Below are 24,525 nucleotides of genomic sequence, written 5' to 3' on the forward strand. Positions count from 1 at the left end.
ATATATAAATGTTTTATTCTTAGGCTGCATTTATGTGCATATATTTAGTTGTTTAATACATTAAAAACAGCAATATTGTGAGATATTATTACAATTTGAAATAACTATTTTCCATTTGAATATATTTTCAAATGTAATTTATTCCTGTGATGCAAAGCTGAATTTTCAGCATCATTATTCCAGTCTTCAGTGTCACATGATCCTGATTTACTGCGCAATTATTATTGGCGCTCAGTTATTAATCATTATCAATGTTGAAAACAGTTTTTACTGCTTAATATTTTGTGGATTTTTTTTTTTCAGTATTCCTCGATGAATACAAATAAAAAAAACAACAACATTTATTTGAAATATAGTATTATGTAACATCACAAATGTTTTTACAAATGTCACTTTTGAACAATTTAAAAAAGAAAAACAAACTTCTGAATAGTACATTATGGTTTCTGCATAAATATTAAGCAGCACAACTGTTTTAAACATTGATAATAATCAGAAATGTTTATTGAGCAGCAAATCAGCATATTAGAATAATTTCTGAAGGAGCATGTGACACTGAAGACTGGAGTAATGATGCTGAAAATTCACAGGAATAAATTACATTTTAAAATATATTACAATAGAAAACAATTATTTTAAATTGTAATACTTTTTCACAACATTAGTGTTTTTATTTTTTTTTATGACATAAATACAGTCTTGGTGAGCTTGAGAGATTTCTTTCTGAAACATTAAAAACTCTTAGCACCTCCAAACGTTTGAATGGTAGTGTATACATTATAACACACATATGTTGTTTGAAGCCACATTCACTCAGTCTCAGGTGTGACCATGGGAACAGGGAAGGTTTTTCGTAGCACCTCTGTTGCTTTGGAGATGCCCTAAGGGAAGAGTATGGCCTCTCTCTATCTTTCTTACCGTCACAAGAGACATATCACCCACAATTTACACATGCTCCACACACACACACACACACACACTCCTAACTGCTTTTCATGTAAGCCCTCAAGACCCAGGGGACACAAGGGGCCCCAGAGTGTTAATCAGCTACAGGATCCAAATGGACCCAAACACACACAGAGCTACACCAGCATACACACGGCAGCCAAACTCTAACGCAATAAATCGGATAGTGTTTAAGAGCATCACATCATGGGTAAAGCCATCCGTCTGTGTGACTCCCCATGATTCAATCAGAGAATCGGTCGTGTATCTATCAAAGAGTTGCTCAGGAAATCAATGATTCATCCAGAGAGTCAGTGTGACTCCAGCAGTCAGTCAGTTTGTCAGAGATTAATAGAGTCAGAAAGCAGCAGTGAATGTGTCAGTGTGGATGAGTGTCTCACCTCCAGTAAACGAGGACGGCCAGCAGCAGAATGAGGCAGAGGAAGGTGAGCGCCGACACCACCACCAGAGGAATAATCCACTCCATCCGGGCTGAAGCAGGCACAGGGTGCATGCTGGAAACTACGCTACGCTCTGAAACACACAGGCACACACACGTTACTATCAACACACCGTACAAATAGCAAACTTTTAATAATAATAATAATAATGATAACAATAAGCATTATTATTACTGATAATAAAACAATTGCAATCATTGCATACAATTACATTAATCAATTATACCTAATATAATATTGAATTTATTTAGATCAACAAATTTCTGAAATTCAATAAACATTTATTTCACACAATATTTACTCAAAATTCAAAATAATGTTTATAAAATATTATAAAACAAAATAAATGCAGAAAGTACTTACATCAATTATAACAACATCAACATTAATTATCATTAATAATACCTTTTACTAGTAACAGCAACATTAATTATTGTTATTTATTAACTTGAAATAATTTAATAATAAATTACATTATAACAGTATTTAAAATATATTATTTAATTTAGATTAAGAAATTGCTAAACTTCAATAAACATTTATTTTACACAATATTTACTCAACATTCAAAATGTTTATATGTTTATAAAACATTCATAATAAATGCAAAATACATGTCTTAATATCAATAACAACAACAACAACAATATTTATTAATAATAATAACAATAATAATATCAACAACATTATTATTATTATTATTATTATTATTAATAGCAACAACAATAAACAATACTGATGATAATAATAATAATAATAATATTAATAATAATAATAATACAATTGCAATAATTTAAAAAAAATAATTATTCTATTATTGATATAATAATATTAAGTTTAATTGCTGAAGTTCAAATGATTATAAAACATTTAAAATAAATGCAAAAACACTTACATCGATTATAATAACATCCAACATTATTATTATTATTATTAACACAGTTGCAGTAATTTAATAATAAAATATTGTTAAATTATTCAAAATTATTCAACATCTAACAATATTGGATTTAATTCTTGTTATTAAACATTCAAAATAAATGCAAAAATACTTAAAATTGAAATTTTTTAAAGTTCTGGTTACCACTATTTTGCCAAGTAAGATTTCTAGATGAATTTGTTTTGCTTGCCCTAGAACATTCCAGTGAAAGGGTTTCCTGATCCTGACAATAAAATACCTTTTAAGTTCAGAGAGAAATGCTGGGTTTATAGCAGCCCCAAACCCAGTCCTGAGACTCTGTCTCCTTCCCTAAAACCTGATTGGTTGATAGGAATGCTGTTCCAGGACAAACACGGATGTTGATTCAGGAACACATCCCACTTGACAAGATCACGGTCGGTCACCCTACCAGTCTATAACTAACACGCGCGCACACACACACACACACACACACACAGGTTTGTTTTTGTGAAAAGTGGGGACATCCCATAGGTGTAATGGTTTTTATACTGTACAAACTGTATGTGTTATTGCCCTACACCAACCCTACCCCTAAACCTACCCCTCACAGGAAACTTTGTGCTATTTCAGATTTTCAGTACACTCCATTCTGTGTGATTTATATGCATTTTGAAAAGTGGGGACATAGGGTAATGTCCTGAAAAGTCACCTTCTCCTTGTAATACCTATGTCATACCCTTGTCATTATACAAATGTATGTCCTCATTTGTCACAAAAACGCGCACACACACACACACACACACACACACACACACACACACACACACACACACACAGACAAACATACCAGAGTCCCAAACTGGCAGCGGAAACCACAGACTCAGATCCCGAACATAAGAACAGAGAGATCAGAAACCTGCAGCCCCCCTCGGGTGGTCCAGGACAGCATGCTGCTAACTAATCCATGCTGCTACAGCCTCACCACGGTCAGACACAGACCCGCAGTCACGCAAGGAACAGCACTCAGACACACACACACACACTGGATTAAAATAACTCCAGTGCCAAAGAGCTAAATATGGAGTTTCTCTGTTTCTTTCTTGTTTTTGAAACCATTATTGCACAGGGGACACAAACAGGACCACAAAACACAAGAACTGAACGTTTAGTGAGAAGAAAAAGAGTTTAACGTTTGATGCTGAAAAGATGAGTGGTGCTGCGCATGCACAACTGTCTTCACTGGAAATCTAAGTTTATTAACCATATTTTGGTTTGTCAAATATGTCTGTATAGCTCCCCCCTACCTAATTTTAGCTCTAGTTGATATAGTACATTCAGTAAAACTAAATGAAAGTGAGAAAAGTAAATAAAATAAAAGTTTTTTTTTAATGTGTTTTACTTTTAGTTAACTACAATAACCTTGATCCATAAGTATTTTTTATATATTCTATTAATATATATATATTTTTCCAGTTTGCTGAGCTCTAAATTATTTTAATGGACAAAAATATTAAAAAAAAATCCATATCCATTAATTCACGAACAACTGGAAAATTCATGGGGCCTTCGAATTTTGTTGTGGACAATGGTGGACCTTGGAGTCAAAAAAGGTGAGATATGACGGTCGACATAAAAAAAAAGGCTGGTTGCTAACCTGTAAGTATAGAGAAAGGAGGCATGTGTTTGTGGTCTCCTCTGCTGGGTTTGCTGGTGTGAGCCGTGCTGTCTGGGGTCTCTATTACTGCCGTCTCATTATCATCACCCACTGGATCTCTGGTCGCCAGCACCTGTGTCTCCTCTTCCTCTTCCCTTACTGTGTGTGTGTTTTTCTCCACATGATCCTCCGGGACACTAGATGGCGCTGAGGTGTTTTCTGCCCTCCTGTGTCCTCCTTTCTCTTTCGCTGTCGAATCCGGCACTGCTGTGGGTGGATCTTTTGTCGCGGAGCCATTCGTCTGCTTTTCAACATCGTCTGGAACGCTGCCGTCTTTACTCTCGGCACCTTTCTCCTCATCCTCTTCCTCTTCTCCGTTCTTTTCTCCGTCCTCATCCTCACCCTTCCCTCCCTTATCTCCTCTGTCGTCAGATCCGTCGTTCTCTGCGGCTGCGGTAGTGTCTGCGTCGGAGGCCGGTGAGGAGGTTGGCTCTGTGGTGGTCACCATAGGTTTGGCTGGGGCCTGGCGGGTGGAGGGCGGAGGCCTGGTGGGCCAGACGGAGCTGGGGAAGGAGGAAATGACCCCACCACTGAAACCCAACCCCGCCAGGAGGGTGCTGGTCACCACGGACGCCACTGTCGCTTGGCTGCCGCTGGAAGAGGGGCCGATCCCAGTTGCCATTGAAACGAAGGAGAACGGAAGACCGGAGGACGTCCAAGTGGAGGAGCCGGAGCTGATGGGAGCCATGTCTGCCGAGGATGCTGGGGACACAGTTGGCTAGAGACAGAAAGAAATTATATTTTGAATTGATTCTTAAAGATAAAATCTGTGCACATCATGTGAGTAAAATAGACCCGACACAAGCCAGACGAGGACCAACAGAATAACAGGTTTCAGGCCAGTTTTGAGCCATCCTTTTCATGCATAACTACGGATTTGCATTGAGTTCCAATTTGTAATTATTGTATACATGTAATTGAATGTTTATAATTATTATTCAAATATATTTCAACCTGGTCTCATAAAAATACGTCCCTCTGTGCACTTTTTGTGCAGCACCGTTTTTACATACCTTACTGCATGTTTCGCCACAGTTTCAAGAGAAATATCCACTGAGTGGCGCTAAAACACTGGTTCAATTCGTGAACACTGGCACATTTTTATTACGTTGAAATAGGTACGTATTGCTGTGTTTTTATTATGTTGCTTCTGGTACGTATTGCGGCGGTTCAGAATTCAAATATCCAGGTTTATAATTATTATACAAATATATTTCAACCTGGTCTCATAAAAATACGTCCCTTTGTGCACTTTTTGTGCAGCACCGTTTTTACGTACCTTACTGCACGTTTCGCCACAGTTTCAAGAGAAATATCCACTGAGTGGCGCTAAAACACTGGTTCAATTCGTGAACCCTGGCACATTTTTATTACGTTGAAAATGTATATTTATACTTTCTAAAATAAATAATTGATATATATATATGTAAACATTCTTTTGTTATACAATGCCGTTATCTATCTATCTATCTATCTACACTTCTAAAATAAATAATTATTAAAAAGTAAATATATTTAAAACATATTTTTTAATATTACAGGAATATATTTCTATACTTTCTACAATAAATAATAAATATATTTTTATATCATGTAATTATTATATTAAAGGGGTCATATGATGCTTTTTTAAAGATCATTATTATTTATTTTGAGGGATTTGTAAATCTTACGCTAAATAAATGGCGTCAGTTCCTCTCCACACCAACACCTTTTCTGATTTATGCAAGTTTGACTCTATTTCACTCTGTAGAATACCCCAACTCACATATTTCTCTATGATGTTGGGTTATAAATGAAGAAGAGTAAAAACTCCTTCTCTATTTATTTATAATATAATTTATAATTCATAAATTGTCTATATTATTATTAAAACCATTCTTTGTATTAAATAAATTAACATTATATTGTGATATAAGAAATAAAAATGTAATATGCAGGTATATTTTATTTATTTAATGTCCACGTGAAGAGACCGTGCTGCCACCTGCTGGACAGATGTAAACTTACCATCCCAGTTTTGACTATTCTTGTGCCCTCAAATATCCTGGTGGTGTTAGCTACCATAACATAGAAGAAAAACATGAATGAGAGGGAGCACTTTTAAAAGCAACAACTAAACTAGCATTCATGAAAGCCTTGTTTTGTGTGCAGGTGTAGCTCTGTACCTCTGAAGAGCATGCTCTGGCTGAAGTCACTGCGCTTGTCATTCAAACACACCGCCTGGACGCGGAACAGGTACAGCACATCCGGCGACACTGGTGTAATGACAACCTCCTGAAATACACACACACACACACACACACACACAGTGTTACATATACAGTAAACATACACTACGTCAAGAACTGAAACGCCTCCAAAAAGTCATCTGACGCTTCCAGTCAAAACACAAAAGAAGAATGGTAGACACACCCTCACGCACACTTTGAAGAGGTCTGAAGGATGAAGGTGAACAGCTTGTTCTCTTCTCCTTCACTTGACGGTAACACCTTTCTTCTCAAGTCATTAGCATTGAAAATAGACAGTCTCTATCAGTCTCTCCCTCACATAACATTCATTACCACCTAAAGCACCTCTGAGATGCTCAGCTGGGACACAAAGGCATTGGAATTCAGTGAGTGAGGCGCTGATTTATTTTTAAAGGCTGTTTATATAATGTACACCTTTATCAGTCAATTATGCAACACTATCAGGATCTTTCAAAGAAAATATTAATATACATTACACTTTAGATTAGTGTATAGTCAATATATGTAAAATGAACTATATCACTGTAAATGTAGTGTGTAATAATATTAGGGGACACATAATTTAATTTGATTCTTTATTAGTGGCGTTTGCTAAGGCGAATATCATTTAGTTCATATATACTTATTTCATAATATTACAGTTTTTATTGTATTTTTAACAAATAAATGCAGCCTTGGTGAGCAAAAGAGACAAAAGAACTCTTACAAGAAATCTTACAGACCACAAACATTTCAATCAAAGTGTATAGTTAATTGTACAATAAAGAACACGATAATAAACAGCTCTTTCAATGAAATGAGTTTGACTTCGAATCAAGATTATATTTTAGATCCTAGGCAGGACCATATGAAATCTTTCTCTTTTTTTTCACATTTTCTGCATAAATCTGCAGAATTTTGAATAATAAAATATGCTTTTCAAACATGCATTATCAAATTAGATTTTAATTTTTTTTTGAAGACAATGTGAATGGAGCATGGCTGTGCACCATTATAGTTGTGGGTGGTTGTCAGGGCATAAGATGCTCATGAGTGTTTGCTAGTGTGTTTTTATTACTGGGCTAAAAAAAAAAAAAAAACACATTTTAAAATGTGTTCAAAGGTGCGTACTACAGAGTACTACACTTTTATTGGTAGCTGATACAAATAACAATAAAAAAGGAACATGGAAAGGGTAGTGCATATTAAATTAGGACTCTAGCAAGTAAACACTTGATTAACAAATCTACTTTGTTGGTCAGATATGGGCTACATTTTCTTCATCACTGCCTGTTTCTCTCAATGGTCTCGGTCTCATGCAGGCAGCCTCATTTCATCTTTGAGAAATTAAGATTCAATACAATTCTAAGTGTATGAGCAATAGCCATTATCATAACTCACTTCACCTCCCCGGGGTCTGCTGAAAAATGCCGTGGGCTTGAGGGATTTGTAAATCTTACACTAAGTAAATGGCGTCAGTTCCTCTCCACACCAACACCTTTCTGATTTATGCGAGTTTGACTCTATTTCATTCTGTAAAATACCCCAACTCAAATATTACTCTATGGTGTTGGGTTATTATAAATAAAGAGGAGTAGAAACTCCTTCTCTATTGATCTGGCAAGCAGTCCCACTAAAATCGAGTCGGCCGCTAATTTGACCCAGATAGCAGCATCTTGGGACAAGAGAGGAAATAAAAATGGAAATGATGAACTTAAAAGAAAAGAAAAAGGGAGGAACAAGGAAAAAGAGAAAGGAATTTGGGAAAGGAGGGAATGGGGCGGCTCTGACGATATTCCCAGTTGGGATGCAATGCCATTTTCAAACTACACTGGAATGTTTGGGATCAAAATGAACAATAATGATTTCATTTTTTTGTACTGTTTTGTCGCCTCACAACCGCCTACAGACTGGTGAATCAGAAATCTCAGCCTGTTATAAATTGCACACCCCACTGAGTGTGCTCGATAGAAAGTCAAGAGAAATGAGTCTAAAATACATCTCCACCTCTTAAACAGTTTTAGTGCATTAGTATTTCAGTTATATATACACACAGTTTAACTAGGAAATATGTGATATTTCATGCTGCCTTTAAAGTATAAGAGGGTATAGATTGTGGTATAGATGACCAATAAAAACACAAAAAGTGCACACAATCCCACACCACTAAAGTTTCCCAATGAATATTCAGTTTATAAATTTCACACCCCATTCATAAACTTAAAAAGTTTATGAAAGTCCAGTGTGATGCGAATTACACTGAAACGTAAAAGACACATATTTAATCATTTGTTGGGTTTACTGTGAGATATTGCGGTCTAGATTACCAATAAAACACAAAAAGCACACACAACCCTTCACCAATATTATTCCCCACTGATTCATCTAACATTTTAGATTAGGGAACACATATTCACTGTTAACTAAGAGATTTCCCCTCAATACACTCCAAATTTGCTGCTTATGGATAGTAAGTAGGGTTGTTGTTGTAGTACACTAATTATGTTTGGGTATTGGGTAGGGTTAAGGGATCTAGAATATGGTCATGCAGAATAAGGCATCTGCGCTTCTGCAAACATGGATCTGAGGCTCTAGCAGAGGAGAGATTACAGGATATTATCGATGAGCTTGAGGTTTACAGACATGAAAACAACATCCTCACATTCCAGACTTTAACAGCCAGTTTGTTTTCCAAGAACAGACTGCCACAAATGTGAAATGTGAATGTTTCAAAATTTACTTAAAAACAAGAAGAGATTAAAATGGACCCTATTTAGCATTATATATATATATAGATTACCAATAAAACACAAAAAGCACACACAACCCTTCACCAATATTATTCCCCACTGATTCATCTAACATTTTAGATTAGGGAACACATATTCACTGTTAACTAAGAGATTTCCCCTCAATACACTCCAAATTTGCTGCTTATGGATAGTAAGTAGGGTTGTTGTTGTAGTACACTAATTATGTTTGGGTATTGGGTAGGGTTAAGGGATCTAGAATATGGTCATGCAGAATAAGGCATTAATATGTGCTTTATAAGTACAGCTAATATGCTGGCAATATGCATGCTAGTAAGTAGTGAATAGTGTTCCCTAATCTAAACTTTTACCAGTTTAACCAGGAGACGTGTCACATTACAGAAGTTAAAAATGTTGTGAATGCTATTTCAAGTTGTCTTTAAAGTAAAAGAGATATATTTTATCATTTTTTGGGAGATATTGTTATATAGATGACCGATAGAAACACAAAAAGCACACACAACCCCTCACCACTATTGTTTCCCAGTCCAGTTTAACTTGGAAATATGTCCACACTACAGAAGTTAAGTGTGTTGGGAATGCTATTTGAGTTTTTTTTTTTAAGTATAAAGACAAATACCTTATCATTTGCAGGAATTATTGTGAGATATTATAATATGGATGACCATTACACACACGCTAAAACCAACAAATCCTCACCAGTTTCTGATCACTCCCTTTGACATACGTCTCCTCGTATGACTCATCGTTTCTGGTCCAGCTGTAGGAAATGAGGTAGCTGATGATGGGCGGATCGTAGGTGATCTCCGGACGGGACCATCGAACGACTAGCGCCGTCTTGTTCATGTGCTGGACGTTCATGTTGATCGGGGCACTGCTGCATGCTGTGTGAAAGACAAAAATGACAAAAACGTGTGTTTACCTCTTTGCCACCACTCTAACCTTGAGCTCCGTTAGTGCCCTTAGATCCCACAGCCACTAGATGGCTCTGTTAGACTACTGACTACATCTACTCAGCTTTCACGTGTCCTGAATTGTGTCATGCCCTCTCTAAACACCAGCAGCATCCAAGTTGCTGTTAATCTCCCCAGCAGAAGGTGTTTAATCACCGAGCGTGCCACAGTTTCTGGCGGCTGACAGCATGCGTAGGGGTGAGCTTCTATTCATAGAGAAATCTGACAGAAGAAGCCCTAAATTTTCTTTAGTTTTGGTCTTCCTAAAATGAGTGCACACATTTGCAACACAGGCAAACACACACACACACACACACACACACACACACACACTGGTGAGAGAACGAGAGAGAGAGGGGGATCCCATGGAAAGTACCAATGATACTGAGTCACAAATGTTGAATTGTATAACACAGGCAAACACACACACACACACACACACACACACACACACACAAAGCATTCCCTCCCATATAGCCACAGGGGAGCCATTACATCCTAAACAATGCTAATTAAACTAATTCTGCCATTACTCCTCATGCCGAAGCTTCTATTAGCTCTAATCATGGGAGAAGTAATAGTGACTACAGTTGTAATCATACTGCATAAGGAATACAGTGATGCCTGCCCTGACTTTCTCACAGATGGCGTGCATTCATGATTATAGCACACAAACGTGACTGTGACCTTTGAGGATGGAAGCTTGTCCTTTAAATAAGACCTTATAGACACTTCAACAGCCTCCTCAGGTAAGAGTTTATTGGGGAATTATGTTCAAAAGCTCATGAGCATCCCAATTTGCATACTATTCGTGCTAAATGATATTCAAGATTAAAAGCAGTGTGTCTCAAATCATGGTACACTGAATATATGCTAAAGGTATCCAGGCAGTACTATTAATACTGTCCACAACTCCTTGCACAATGAAAGATGAGTTTAAGATGGCCTCTTTTCACCTTTTCAAAAGTCAGGAATGCTGTCGCATCACTTTTTAATGTATGAACCTTAAAGTTAAGCTGTAACACATTTTAAACCTCAATGCAAGCGAGTTTGTCCCAAAACCTGCAAAGTGTTTCACTACTTACTCAAAAGTATGCACTTTCCCATCACACGCAAAGGACATAATTTTACCGCATAAGTATCCAAATTGGGATGCGGGAATAGTAATATACAGTATGGGACCCTAAAAGACTGTTCACACCAACAGAAATGTTTGGCATGGAATATGAAATATGAAATATGAATCACCCTCTGACAGTAGGTGATGTTTACAGAAAACACAAAATACAGATATTTTATGTACAGTTACTATATAAAGCGCTGCACAACCTTCTGTTTCTGACACCCGAATGTCATGGTAAAGCTCGTTTTCAAACAACTATTCGCAAAAACGTAGCTCTTATTGGTTGGTCAGTTTTCTTCGCAATGCAATCTTCAAAATTGCTTGTCAACACGGATGTCTATTGTTGTTGCATCTCTAGTAGTTTGTTGTTGGTGTTGCGTCTTTATTACGTCACGCACACTGTACACAAACCCCAGCGTACACGTAAAAAAAGTTTTTTTTTTTAACGATTTTTTTGACCTTTGCGATTTAGTAGCATGTCCATTTAACACTTAACAGGAAGTGGAGTTAAACACAGAGAAGTTTATATAGGCTAAAATCACAGTCGCAAGGAGTTAAAGCCTCAAAATGTTACTAAATTAAACTTAATTTGCTTAGGGTGATACCTTCGAAAAATTGACAAGAACATTGATCTAACTGACGTATGACATCATATATCACACCTTGGCAAAACTGCAGCTTTCCAAACTGTTTTACACAATCTCGAACTCTTCTGCGTGATTGTGTTAAATAAGATATATATTTTTTAATGATAGATTTAAAAAAGGTTCAACAGAATTCCAAGAAATCATCACAAGAAAAGCCTGATCATAACATCTTCTCCATCCACATGGAGCACTACACTATATAACCCATCCCTACTCTCTCACCCCACTCAGAAACACAGTCGCAGAGGTTACTGTGTGAGAGTGCAGGTCTCTTATGAGATGCACAGAAAAGCATTTAATAAAAAGCCCACCGGCTTGTTGACCATGGAGAGTGAGATTAATGGAGGGATATAGCAGGAAAGGAGAGAAGGTGGGAGCAGAAGTCAAATTAGAGAGAGAGAAAGTGCAAACACTCCGTTAACCTTGAGCGGCTGTTTCGAACAAGTTGACACATAAGACCATTTTAAAGGAACAGTTCACACACACACGCACGCACGCACGCACACACACACGCAAAGAATATTCTACCTTTGAATGGAAAAAAAAGCCTTTCTTTCAAAAAGATTTTGAGTGAAAAAAATAAACACAACTTTCATTTTTTGGCGTACTGTTCCTCAAAGCAAGTGTGTGCTAATGTGTTAGCATTAGCCACACAAGAACGGCTCGGATTACGCATACTTTAGCTTGAAATATTGAATGTTTAACACTGAAAAAACATTCAATTGACGCATTTCCCAGCTGGACACACTCACAGTGTGCTGCGCCAAAATCTGTACTATATTCTGATAAAACTGATTTGGCTGTTTCGCCTACTGTGAAGGAAAGTTCAGCTATGATCCGGCGCGTGTTTTGAATTAATCGAAGCTGACAAAAAGTTCAGCTCCAGCCTGCAGGCAACATTGATATGCTTCTGTTTTCAGCCTCTATCACACTATCACTCCGCCCTTTCATCCTTTTTTTCTTTATTCTATCCTTTCTGTTCTTCAACGACAGTATACGGAGTCCACAATCAATTTTGCACGGAGCTGAAATTAAGCATATAACCAGGGAGCGATAAGAGAAGCATTTCTCTCTTCGTATTACAGTATTTCATAATATTTCCCAGCACCCAATTTAATTCTATTCCGGATTCGGAATGTGCTGGAATTTAAGCAGCTGTTTAGGAGGATCAGTGCAGTTCCGGCAATCCAAGAGTTATTTGGATCCGCATTAACAAGCTGCTCGGACAGAGAGAGTTAAATGGAGAGAGAGGGCTGGTCAGCTCTCTGTGCTTCTTCAACTACTGATACTTTTGAGGACTTTTAATTTGTCTATTAAAAGTCCAACAGTGGATACACACGCATCACAGTAGAATTGTGACACTTTTGTTTTTCCTTCCCTGATCCAACATACAACGATAGTTATAAAATTAGTCTTAGCAACACAAAATAGTCAGCCATTTTATAAAATAAAAAAAATGCTTAAAATGACATTTCCACCACAAAACGACTGGTATCTCGATATGTGGTGAAAATGTCAAATAGCTTTAGAATAAAATGGTCAATTACTTTGTCTCGCTAAGGTTACTTTGGCTTACTAATTTATTAGCTATTGTAGCATTTTATGTATCCTAAATACACATTAATTTCATGATATTTTCCACATAATTTACATAATATGACAAAAATACATATATACATATAGAATTATTAGCTCTCTTGGTAAAAATGAGCAAAGAAGTCTGTGGAAATAAATCTGCTTTGTTTATCCTTTACATCTTTCATTCATAAAAATTTTAAAAAGCTAACCTTTCATTGAAGCAAAGCAATTGAAAAACACATTATGAAATAAATGTTTTTCTCCAACACACATTGGCCACAGTAGTGCCAAGATTTCTGGTTGTTGTGGAAATTATGTATGAGGGACAATTAAAATAACAGCTTATTAGTTCACTCTCATGCTTATTATTACAGTTTTAAAAATACAGTGTCATATTGAAAGATAGAGCACCTATAAAGAGGGAGGATGATAAGAGAAGAATTGTGTCCGAAAGTGAGGAGGAACAAAGATCTCCATCAAAGGTCAGAACAGAGTCTGGCCAGGTGTAGATGTAGCCTCTTTACCCTGACCAAGACAATGAGGATGGCGTGGTCTTTTTGACTTGTCATTTGTGTACTGTGATCTGTATTTGAGTTGTGGCGAATGAGATGGATCACCAGGCAAGATTTTATGAACATGTGAGAAAACTGTAAATGAGAGGAGCTACCCCAGTACAATGCCAGTGCCAATCAATATTTCTTAAAGCCCTCCAGATATTATGCTCGATATATTACAGATAAAGAGTGTGTAGGATGAATGTTTTTGTGTATATGGGGTAAAAAACCTTTGTCTGTATTGAAAGGTAGTGGGTGTGTATTTTTGTTTGCCAATTTGTGTGGATCAAATGCTCCCATGAGGAAAATGGCTTCTTAAAGAGATGTAAAAATGACAGTAAAGATTAGTTTGTTAGGGTTAAATCCCTGTCACATGACCTACGTCAGGGCTTCAATGCCCCTCTCAACACAAGCATCAAGTGCCGCTGTGATCTCCACATGAAAAGTGGTGCACGAAAAGTATTTTTACAAGGTTGCTAGGCAGCAAGAAATCAGGAAGTTTACACTGTAAACAGTGACGGAAAGAGCTAATATGAACTGGAGTTTACAGCAGGAAAAAGTCCTGGTGTTTTTCTAAATGTCATGATATGGTAGGATATCAAAATTTAGGCTTACAATAGCAGTCAAAATTTAATACCTCATTTAACAACTAAACATAGTTGAGTGACATGGAACTAGGGCGGTCAATAGATTCAATAATTCAATATAAATATGAATAATATTTATGAGGCCAGTAAGGTTGTTTAATATTTTTGAAGGAAGTCTCTTATACGTTCCAAGGCTGCATTTATTTGATCACAAATACAGAAATGTGATAGTGTGAAATATTATCACAATTTAAAATAACTGTTTTCTACTTAATATATTTTGAAATGTAATTTATTCTTGTGTTGGCAAAGCTGCATTTTCAGCATCATTACTCCATTCTTCAGTGTCACATGATCCTTCAGAAATCATTCTAATATGCTGATTTGCTGCTCAAGAAAAAATTCTTATTATCAATGTTGAAAACAGATGTGCTGCTTAATATGCTTGTGGAATCTGATACATTTTTTTTCAGGATTCTGATGAATATAAAGTTAAAAAAAAACATAATTCCTTTGTAACAATATAAGTCACTTTTGATTATAATCAATTTAAGGCATCCCTGTTGAATAAAAGTATTAGAAAAAATATATATATAAAAAATAAATAAAATAAAATAATAATAATAATCCAAAATTTAAAAAAAAAAATTTGATCCAAACTTTTGACTGGTAGTGTATACACAAAAACATACATACATTATATATATACAGGTGCATCTCAATAAATTAGAATGTCGTGGAAAAGTTAATTTATTTCAGTAATTCAACTCAAATTGTGAAACTCGTGTATTAAGACAGAGCGTCTAATGACACAATAGCAGAGGACAGCACCATATGCCACCTACTCACTCTCATTACACACACGCACTCACAGACACTGACACACACGCGTTCACTCTTGCATTATGCGATGAATTATGAGCAAGCACTAATGAGGGAAATCTGATTCTAAACTGGTATCTAGTTTAGAGATTTTGAATACAGGTACGTGATGCAGAGCCATTATATACAAACATCTGGCTTGACAGAAGATGCCAACCAATCAGCTGTCAGAAGAGCCCACCCACCTTTGGAAGCCTCGGTACCGTATGGGTTCCCCAGGCTGTCAGTCAAGTCAGGCAGCCAAGCGTCTTTGATGGCGGATTTGAAGACCTCTCGGTTGTCCAGACTCTGGAGTGGGCGGAAGTTGTTACGCAGATATTCCACGGATTTAACATGATCCTGCTGTTCTGTGGTGAAGATGGAGTAGAACGCTTCCAGCTGAGAGAGAAAGAGAGAGAGTTCAGTATGTTTTTATAACTGTCTCTTATTTTTCAGTAAGTCATCTCCCAAGATGTCTGGAGTCTCTTTCCCTCCTTCCAAACTAGTGACTCAGAGGAATGTTATTTTAGCTCACAGGCTGATCAAAGACTGAAAACATGACCGACTGGCTGTCTTATTTTTGCCTCTGCTCTGCCTCACTAACCTTCTGCCTCCATCCCTCTCCTGCTTTCTAAAAACACTGAACGTTCAGCCGAACCCGCACACTGTCCTCTTTACCTTATCCCAAATCCTGTGGAATAGGAAGTCATCTGATGGATCACTTCAAACTAATACACTGTAAGAGGAAGCACAGGCTATGTGTGTGAGTTTGAGGCTTAACCATTGAGAAACAGTAGTTTGGAGACATATTTTGAGGATAACAGTAAAACAGGTAAAATGGTTCATAAATAAAAGGATTGGATATCAACATTCATTCATTGATTCATTCATACTAGGGTTTAGATCAAGGTTGTTGTTGTTGTTTTTGTTTTTTTTAATTAGCTTTAGTATTTTTCACTCCTCAGCACCACTAGCGCCACTATCTGTCCGGGATGATACTGTACCATACTCAAAAACGTTTAAGTCACATGTTATTTGTCAAATTCACAACAACATTGCTGCAGTCTTTGCTGACAATGAAACGTGCTAAAAAATGCACCATCAGCGCTACATTTAACAGTAAACTATGCATTACTGACACTGTGGCATTTTCAGGGCATTTATAACTCAGAATGGACTGCATCAGCTCAGATCTTGCGTCAGATGACCACACCAGAGAACACCTTTTCCCTGGATTTGCCAAAGTTGGCACATTTCATAGCATAGAATCTTTGAAATATTCAAGAGTTTTGTTTGAGACCATTTTAGTCCACTTTTGTATTTGTGTCTTTACAACATTTCTCGAAGACAGCTGCTCTGTTTTAGCTTTTGTAACTTTTTTAGTTATTGGTAATGTGTTATTAATTATATAAAAGTGATAAACAGTAATTATATATGTAATACATTAATGTGAAATAAAAATATAAAGCATATAACAATGCTATAATTGTATTAATTTATTTGTTTCTAATTTGCTTGTTTGTTTTTATTTTAGCACTACTTGTCTTCGCCAAGTTTGAGAATATATATATATATATATATATATACATTTCAGTGGTATCATAAAAACCAGCAAAAAATCTACATCATGACATATATTATCTCTATATCGATACATATCGAAATATTGTCGATATATATCACATATTTTTGACATATCACCCACCCCTAATGGAAACCTTCAAGAGCATTGTCAAATCCTATATTCCAGCACCAATACACCACAGAGTCAGATTTATGACATCATTTCCTGTGCATTTGGGTTCCGCACTGAGATCCACCGCATCAATATGGCGCTCTCGAATAATCTCTAAATCACAATCCTCATCTATTAATCCCTCATACGCCAAAACCGCGCTTGTAAACATCTTATTGGGATTGGGCACCGGCCACAAAAGCACGCATCTTATTGTGTACAATTCTTAGTGCAGTAGTAATCCCGGACAGATTTGTGTGTGTGTGTGTTTATGCAATGACTGTCCATCATGGATATGAAGGTTAAGTAATCCCTCATGATCACGAACAAAGGAGCAAGAAAAATGGGGAGTGAAGGACAACTGTCTTCCTCCATAGACTCATATCTGCCTCAGCAGTGTTTCCTTTCAAACAAAATCACCCAGAGACGAAAGGGAACAAAATAACTTTAAGAAGTGTCAAATGAGAGCAAAAAGCTTCTGTGGGCAGCGTTTATGGCTCTACGGAAGGGACTGTGTCTACCTGTAGAATGCTTGCTGAGCTGTGACCGTTACACGTATCACTTCCTGCAGTTTTGATCTGACGGGCTCTGAACATTTAGGTATAGATGGTGACTCACACTTCTGACAAAATCTGGGCTATTATTTTTTACTATATATCTGGGCTATACATTTTTCAGTGATTATACATAATAAGTTGACTATATGTACAGTCATGTAAATGCCTTCATAGCATGTCATACATTGTTTAAACTATAAGATGTTTTCCCATTAGCTTGATCTGTTCTTTCGCGTCCTCTTGTGCTTGAATGCTTTAAAATCTCTTGGATGTTTAAATTGGCAAGGCTTAAAAACACATGCAAATGATAAGCTTTCGTGACGAGCGTCTTTCATGCTGGCCTCGGGCAACCATATACATGCCAATCTGTCACAACATTTAAAAGCAATTTAAATTTAACAACATTTTTTCAAAATCGACTAGCCTGGAATAATTAACCTGGTTTCTGGTTTACCTGACCCACATCTATGGGTTTCTTTGTGGTGTGTTTATATAAAATGCGTTCTTTGTTCAAAAATGGCTAGACAGACAACACTGGGGTATTTGTAAAGTAACTCATTTTTAGCTCAAAACCACACAATGCTGATGGCTGCATACTTAAACTGTGCAAAACATGACACAGATGTCAAATACATGCATCTGAATGTGTATTATTTTAATTTTTTATTATCTGTGTTTTTTGTTCTGTCACTGTCATTCTGTTACACTGTGGAAGCTTCTGTCACGAAAACAAATTCCTTGTATGTGAAAACATACCTGGCAATAAAGCTCATTCTGATTCTGATTCTGTATGACTGTAGCAGCAGTGCTTTTAAAGGTAATGAACTGAAAATACAACATTTTTGAAAGGTTTTGCTGTGCAAACCTCAGCTACCAGCTAAAACATACAATCAGAATGCCAATTAAAGTATCATGCTACAAAATATAAAGACTACACAATACGAAATAGTCAACGTCACTAATTGACTGGCCAATTGCTGAAAGACTAGTCATTAATCATCCATTGTGACTAACAAACTCTCATGACCACAATACTGGATTGTACAAACACGTACAACTATTATAATTTTTGTTTTACATCTTCACAAAATTATAGTTAATGTGTTATTGCCTTGTGTACCCTACATGTTTCTATGAATTTTAAGTGGATAAAAATTATGTATTGTCAGTACTGTGCTGGCTGAATGTTGGACAGTCAGGTACACAATAGTACAGCATACTGAGCCCCATTCAAGATAAACAAGCAGAACAGCATTTGGAGGGCCATTTATGAATTATGCAATGTATAGTTTTACAAATGATTTACACTGAAATTTGGTACTTCATTCCATTGCAGTCTCGTTTTTGTGTGTCAAATTAAATATGCATTGTCTGTCTATTTCTGGTTAAAATATTGCTTTTTTCGTTATAAAGTCTTTGGTCCATATGGTCACAAACATTGAAAAGACTTTGAAATAACATGGAAACTTACAAGGCCAGATGAGGTTTATACAGATATCCTTTCATCTTTTATACGTGAGAGCAAAGCCTCTGTTTGCCGTTTCTCTTTTAACATGCGGTGAGATCAGAAGTCACAGAGCGGCCAGAGATGGATCGGTTTCTGACAGAGAACAACCTTCATAAACAGTCACTGTGTTCCCTGTCTGTACGGTATAAACCCTCTTTGTTTGGTATCTGAGTCCAACAGTGGTGGTTGTGGTGGCCTCTTTCCCCTACACTTTGCTGGAAACTCACCTGACCTTCACTGTTCATACAGCCTGTTAGCATGAAGATGCCCCATTTTTGGTGGTTGGTTTTGTTATATTACAGTGTAAAAGCTCAGTTTGAGAGTTTTCCTTATCAATCAGAGCTCAGGAGCATTGCCGAGAGGGAGGACAGGATGAATCACGGAAGCAGGGCCGTTCTGGGTCACACATCTCTGTGTGTGTATACGTCACTGCTTAAAAGACATGTTGGAGTCTGATGGTTGAGTAATCCCTTATGGCTAACCATAGCAACAGGGCATTCTTGGGGCAAACTGCAAGATGTGTATGTGTGTTATGTCCACCTATGCTCCTATGCAGATGTTGCAAATGCAGTAGACTGGCTGAGCATCGATCGGCTCTTATGGCGCCCCAGAGCTCCGTCTGTCAGTCTCCGTGACCTACATCCTGCTTTGATCACGAACAAAGGAGCAAGAAAAATGGGGAGTGAAGGACAACTGTCTTCCTCCATAGACTCATATCTGCCTCAGCAGTGTTTCCTTTCAAACAAAATCACCCAGAGACGAAAGGGAACAAAATAACTTTAAGAAGTGTCAAATGAGAGCAAAAAGCTTCTGTGGGCAGCGTTTATGGCTCTACGGAAGGGACTGTGTCTACCTGTAGAATGCTTGCTGAGCTGTGACCGTTACACGTATCACTTCCTGCAGTTTTGATCTGACGGGCTCTGAACATTTAGGTATAGATGGTGACTCACACTTCTGACAAAATCTGGGCTATTATTTTTTACTATATATCTGGGCTATACATTTTTCAGTGATTATACATAATAAGTTGACTATATGTACAGTCATGTAAATGCCTTCATAGCATGTCATACATTGTTTAAACTATAAGATGTTTTCCCATTAGCTTGATCTGTTCTTTCGCGTCCTCTTGTGCTTGAATGCTTTAAAATCTCTTGGATGTTTAAATTGGCAAGGCTTAAAAACACATGCAAATGATAAGCTTTCGTGACGAGCGTCTTTCATGCTGGCCTCGGGCAACCATATACATGCCAATCTGTCACAACATTTAAAAGCAATTTAAATTTAACAACATTTTTTCAAAATCGACTAGCCTGGAATAATTAACCTGGTTTCTGGTTTACCTGACCCACATCTATGGGTTTCTTTGTGGTGTGTTTATATAAAATGCGTTCTTTGTTCAAAAATGGCTAGACAGACAACACTGGGGTATTTGTAAAGTAACTCATTTTTAGCTCAAAACCACACAATGCTGATGGCTGCATACTTAAACTGTGCAAAACATGACACAGATGTCAAATACATGCATCTGAATGTGTATTATTTTAATTTTTTATTATCTGTGTTTTTTGTTCTGTCACTGTCATTCTGTTACACTGTGGAAGCTTCTGTCACGAAAACAAATTCCTTGTATGTGAAAACATACCTGGCAATAAAGCTCATTCTGATTCTGATTCTGTATGACTGTAGCAGCAGTGCTTTTAAAGGTAATGAACTGAAAATACAACATTTTTGAAAGGTTTTGCTGTGCAAACCTCAGCTACCAGCTAAAACATACAATCAGAATGCCAATTAAAGTATCATGCTACAAAATATAAAGACTACACAATACGAAATAGTCAACGTCACTAATTGACTGGCCAATTGCTGAAAGACTAGTCATTAATCATCCATTGTGACTAACAAACTCTCATGACCACAATACTGGATTGTACAAACACGTACAACTATTATAATTTTTGTTTTACATCTTCACAAAATTATAGTTAATGTGTTATTGCCTTGTGTACCCTACATGTTTCTATGAATTTTAAGTGGATAAAAATTATGTATTGTCAGTACTGTGCTGGCTGAATGTTGGACAGTCAGGTACACAATAGTACAGCATACTGAGCCCCATTCAAGATAAACAAGCAGAACAGCATTTGGAGGGCCATTTATGAATTATGCAATGTATAGTTTTACAAATGATTTACACTGAAATTTGGTACTTCATTCCATTGCAGTCTCGTTTTTGTGTGTCAAATTAAATATGCATTGTCTGTCTATTTCTGGTTAAAATATTGCTTTTTTCGTTATAAAGTCTTTGGTCCATATGGTCACAAACATTGAAAAGACTTTGAAATAACATGGAAACTTACAAGGCCAGATGAGGTTTATACAGATATCCTTTCATCTTTTATACGTGAGAGCAAAGCCTCTGTTTGCCGTTTCTCTTTTAACATGCGGTGAGATCAGAAGTCACAGAGCGGCCAGAGATGGATCGGTTTCTGACAGAGAACAACCTTCATAAACAGTCACTGTGTTCCCTGTCTGTACGGTATAAACCCTCTTTGTTTGGTATCTGAGTCCAACAGTGGTGGTTGTGGTGGCCTCTTTCCCCTACACTTTGCTGGAAACTCACCTGACCTTCACTGTTCATACAGCCTGTTAGCATGAAGATGCCCCATTTTTGGTGGTTGGTTTTGTTATATTACAGTGTAAAAGCTCAGTTTGAGAGTTTTCCTTATCAATCAGAGCTCAGGAGCATTGCCGAGAGGGAGGACAGGATGTATGTGTGCAAGCGGTGCTGGGTGACGAATACTAATGGAGAGTCTGAAGTCTTGCAGGGTCCATTAGAACAATAAAAGCTATTACACACACTTCTCTTTTCTTTTATTTCTCATACTGTTCTGCTCTTGTCCCAAACCCCAGGTGTTTTTCATGAGCTCTGTCTAATAAATCTCAAACAGTTTTAACTTCTCAGACTTCTCAACTGGGTCAGCTGCTCTTTATTATGGGGATAGTGACTTTGAGCTTTGCTTTGAGTACAGATGCATAATAAATTCCCAATCTTGTTTGGTATAATTTGGTATATGTCTTAAAAGAAATGTTTTTAAAGACACAAATAGCACGAATAACTTCAAAACACCTTCATATGTGCGGCACAGACTCACCTGTTTGTAGGAGAGGAACACGGGGCGACTGAAGACGATCCACTCCACCACTTTACTGCAGGGCGGTATGGTCAGAGAGCCGATGTAACGGTAGTAGCTCCCGATAGAGGACGGCAACAAGTCTCTAAGCACGAAGGGCTCTAGAAATGTCTCTTTCTCTGGAAAAACAGGAAGCACAAAAATACATTGAGATCAAGCATTTTATCTAGTTAGTAGTGTTTGATGAAACAGTGCTGATTACTGATGCTTATATTGTTAGGTTTTTGAATTGGGTTCTTCTTAACAGTTCTGCTAAAACACATCTCTTAGTATTTGAGAAAGAACTATTTAAATCAAATATGCTTATAAATGAAAAATAAATAAAATACCATTGCCAAATGATGAAATAAATAAAAAGGATTCTTTTGATTTTTAATAGAATTTTCATCGTCTTAGAGAGGCAGTATAAATGGAATCAGATAATCAGCTATAACTACACATTTAATTTGTGCATTTATTTTTATAAAAATACTACTTACCACTCATGTTACTGAGAAAAAACTGATAATGCCTGTCTTTAACTACACATAGTAATTTGAACAAACAGTCAATAAATACACTGATCTCACAAGCCCTACAAACAACACAGTGAGTGTTTGATTCTTTAAAAAATGAATCATAAGAGTTATTCTTTCAGCAATCAGTCTACACTAGTCATACTATGTTCCTCATTTACTAAAAAGAAGTGCTGCATGGTTTGGCTTCCCTAAAAAGAACTGACTCACAGGGTCTTTCTTTCAGGGATCAGTCTAAGTCTACACTGGTGCCCCTATACTGTATAACTGCACTGCCACTATACTGTATTACTGTATACTGCCAACTCATAAGATTCAATATTGTTTGAGTGAATAGAGTTATGCTATTACTTTGATAAACAATCAGGATTTTGCAGTAAACACGATAAAACACTCAGGATGCATAGCAACACCCTAGCAACCACCCACAACACTCTATCATCATGGCTGTGACTTGTATGGGCAAACACACATATTTGCTGTGTGTGATTATTGCTTGTTTTGATTATGAAAATGTTTTTTGTTTTTTTGTACACAGCAAAATGGAGCAGCTGTAACTTTGAGATTATTCTCTGTCTTGTCCTAGAATTGTTTTTCTCCTCTTGTTGTGTCTGTTGTTAGTCCAAAAAGAGACACAGACCAAACTAGATGTTCAAGCTGCGGATGAGTTGTGCGTTTAGCGTTTTAAAGCCACTCAATCCTTGAGAGGACGCAATCTGCAGATTTCTACCCATAATCCTCCTCTGATTGAAATGCTTATCAGTTCCATCCAACAATGCCTGCCCAACATATGGCTGGCCTGGTGACATGATAAAACGAGAACTGCTGAATTACACAGCTTTCCACTTGAGTGTTTCTTGTTCTGATTTTCAAATGCACAAACATTTTCCTTGAAATCAAGATAAACAGATGGAGAAAGTCGATTGGTTTGATGCGAAGCGACGATGACGCACAAAGAATAAAGTAAATTGCCAGCCCACTGACCCATATTCCAAACCTAACACTAGGAATCCTGTTCAAAGGAGCTGATTTGGAAATATCTGTGCAGGAATTCTACACATGTGATAATAGTGCAGCCTGAGCTGTCCAACCCCCCCAAAAAAGGCACTGTTGACACTGTCTGTCTCGCCATTAGCTCATTTGTCTGATTCCATGCCTTTCAAATATATTGCCAATGAGAGCAGTGATGGCTTGGCCAATGAAGACTTCAAAACACCCCTGGAAGACTGTATTAATGGACTTGTAATACAGTCCGTAGAGAACCCAAGAGCTCATTGCAGTGTTTTGATTTAAATGGGTCATATGATGCTGCTAAAAAGAACATTATTTTTTGTGTATTTGGTGTAATGAAATGTGTTTATGCGGTTTAAAGTTAAAAAAACACATTATTTTCCACATACTGTACATTATTGTTTCTCCTCTATGCCCCGCCTTTTTGAAACGCGTCGATTTTTACAAAGCTCATCGGTCTGAAAAAGCGAGGTGTGCTGTGATTGGCCAGCTATCCAATGCGTTGTGATTGGCCGAATACCTCAAGCATGAGACGGAAATGTTACGCCCCTCACCATACTGTGATGATGCCAGCGACGAGACAAAAACATTAAACCCATTACAAACGAGGCATTTGTTGAATCCAGTGGGGACATAATTACTGATAATGACTTATACTGTCTTTTTACACGTTGCGTTGC

At 37.1% G+C, this 24,525-nt stretch overlaps 1 protein-coding gene across 1 annotated transcript in view; it reads right to left on the bottom strand.

The window, feature by feature from the left end:
- ptprga (protein tyrosine phosphatase receptor type Ga) overlaps positions 1-24,525 on the bottom strand; it is a 221,848-nt gene that overhangs the window by 25,540 nt on the left and 171,783 nt on the right. The window contains exons 7-13 of the mRNA XM_016568057.1: positions 22,281-22,438; positions 15,533-15,725; positions 9,723-9,907; positions 6,190-6,298; positions 6,032-6,081; positions 3,962-4,739; positions 1,347-1,479 (exon numbers count right to left, since the gene is read on the bottom strand). Coding sequence (XP_016423543.1) covers positions 1,347-1,479; positions 3,962-4,739; positions 6,032-6,081; positions 6,190-6,298; positions 9,723-9,907; positions 15,533-15,725; positions 22,281-22,438 — 1,606 coding nt within the window. The remainder of the gene's footprint in view (positions 1-1,346; positions 1,480-3,961; positions 4,740-6,031; positions 6,082-6,189; positions 6,299-9,722; positions 9,908-15,532; positions 15,726-22,280; positions 22,439-24,525) is intronic.

Source organism: Sinocyclocheilus rhinocerous, unplaced genomic scaffold (genome assembly GCF_001515625.1).
Source record: "Sinocyclocheilus rhinocerous isolate Xijiao unplaced genomic scaffold, SAMN03320098_v1.1 scaffold621, whole genome shotgun sequence".
Classification (NCBI taxonomy): Eukaryota; Metazoa; Chordata; class Actinopteri; order Cypriniformes; family Cyprinidae; genus Sinocyclocheilus; species Sinocyclocheilus rhinocerous.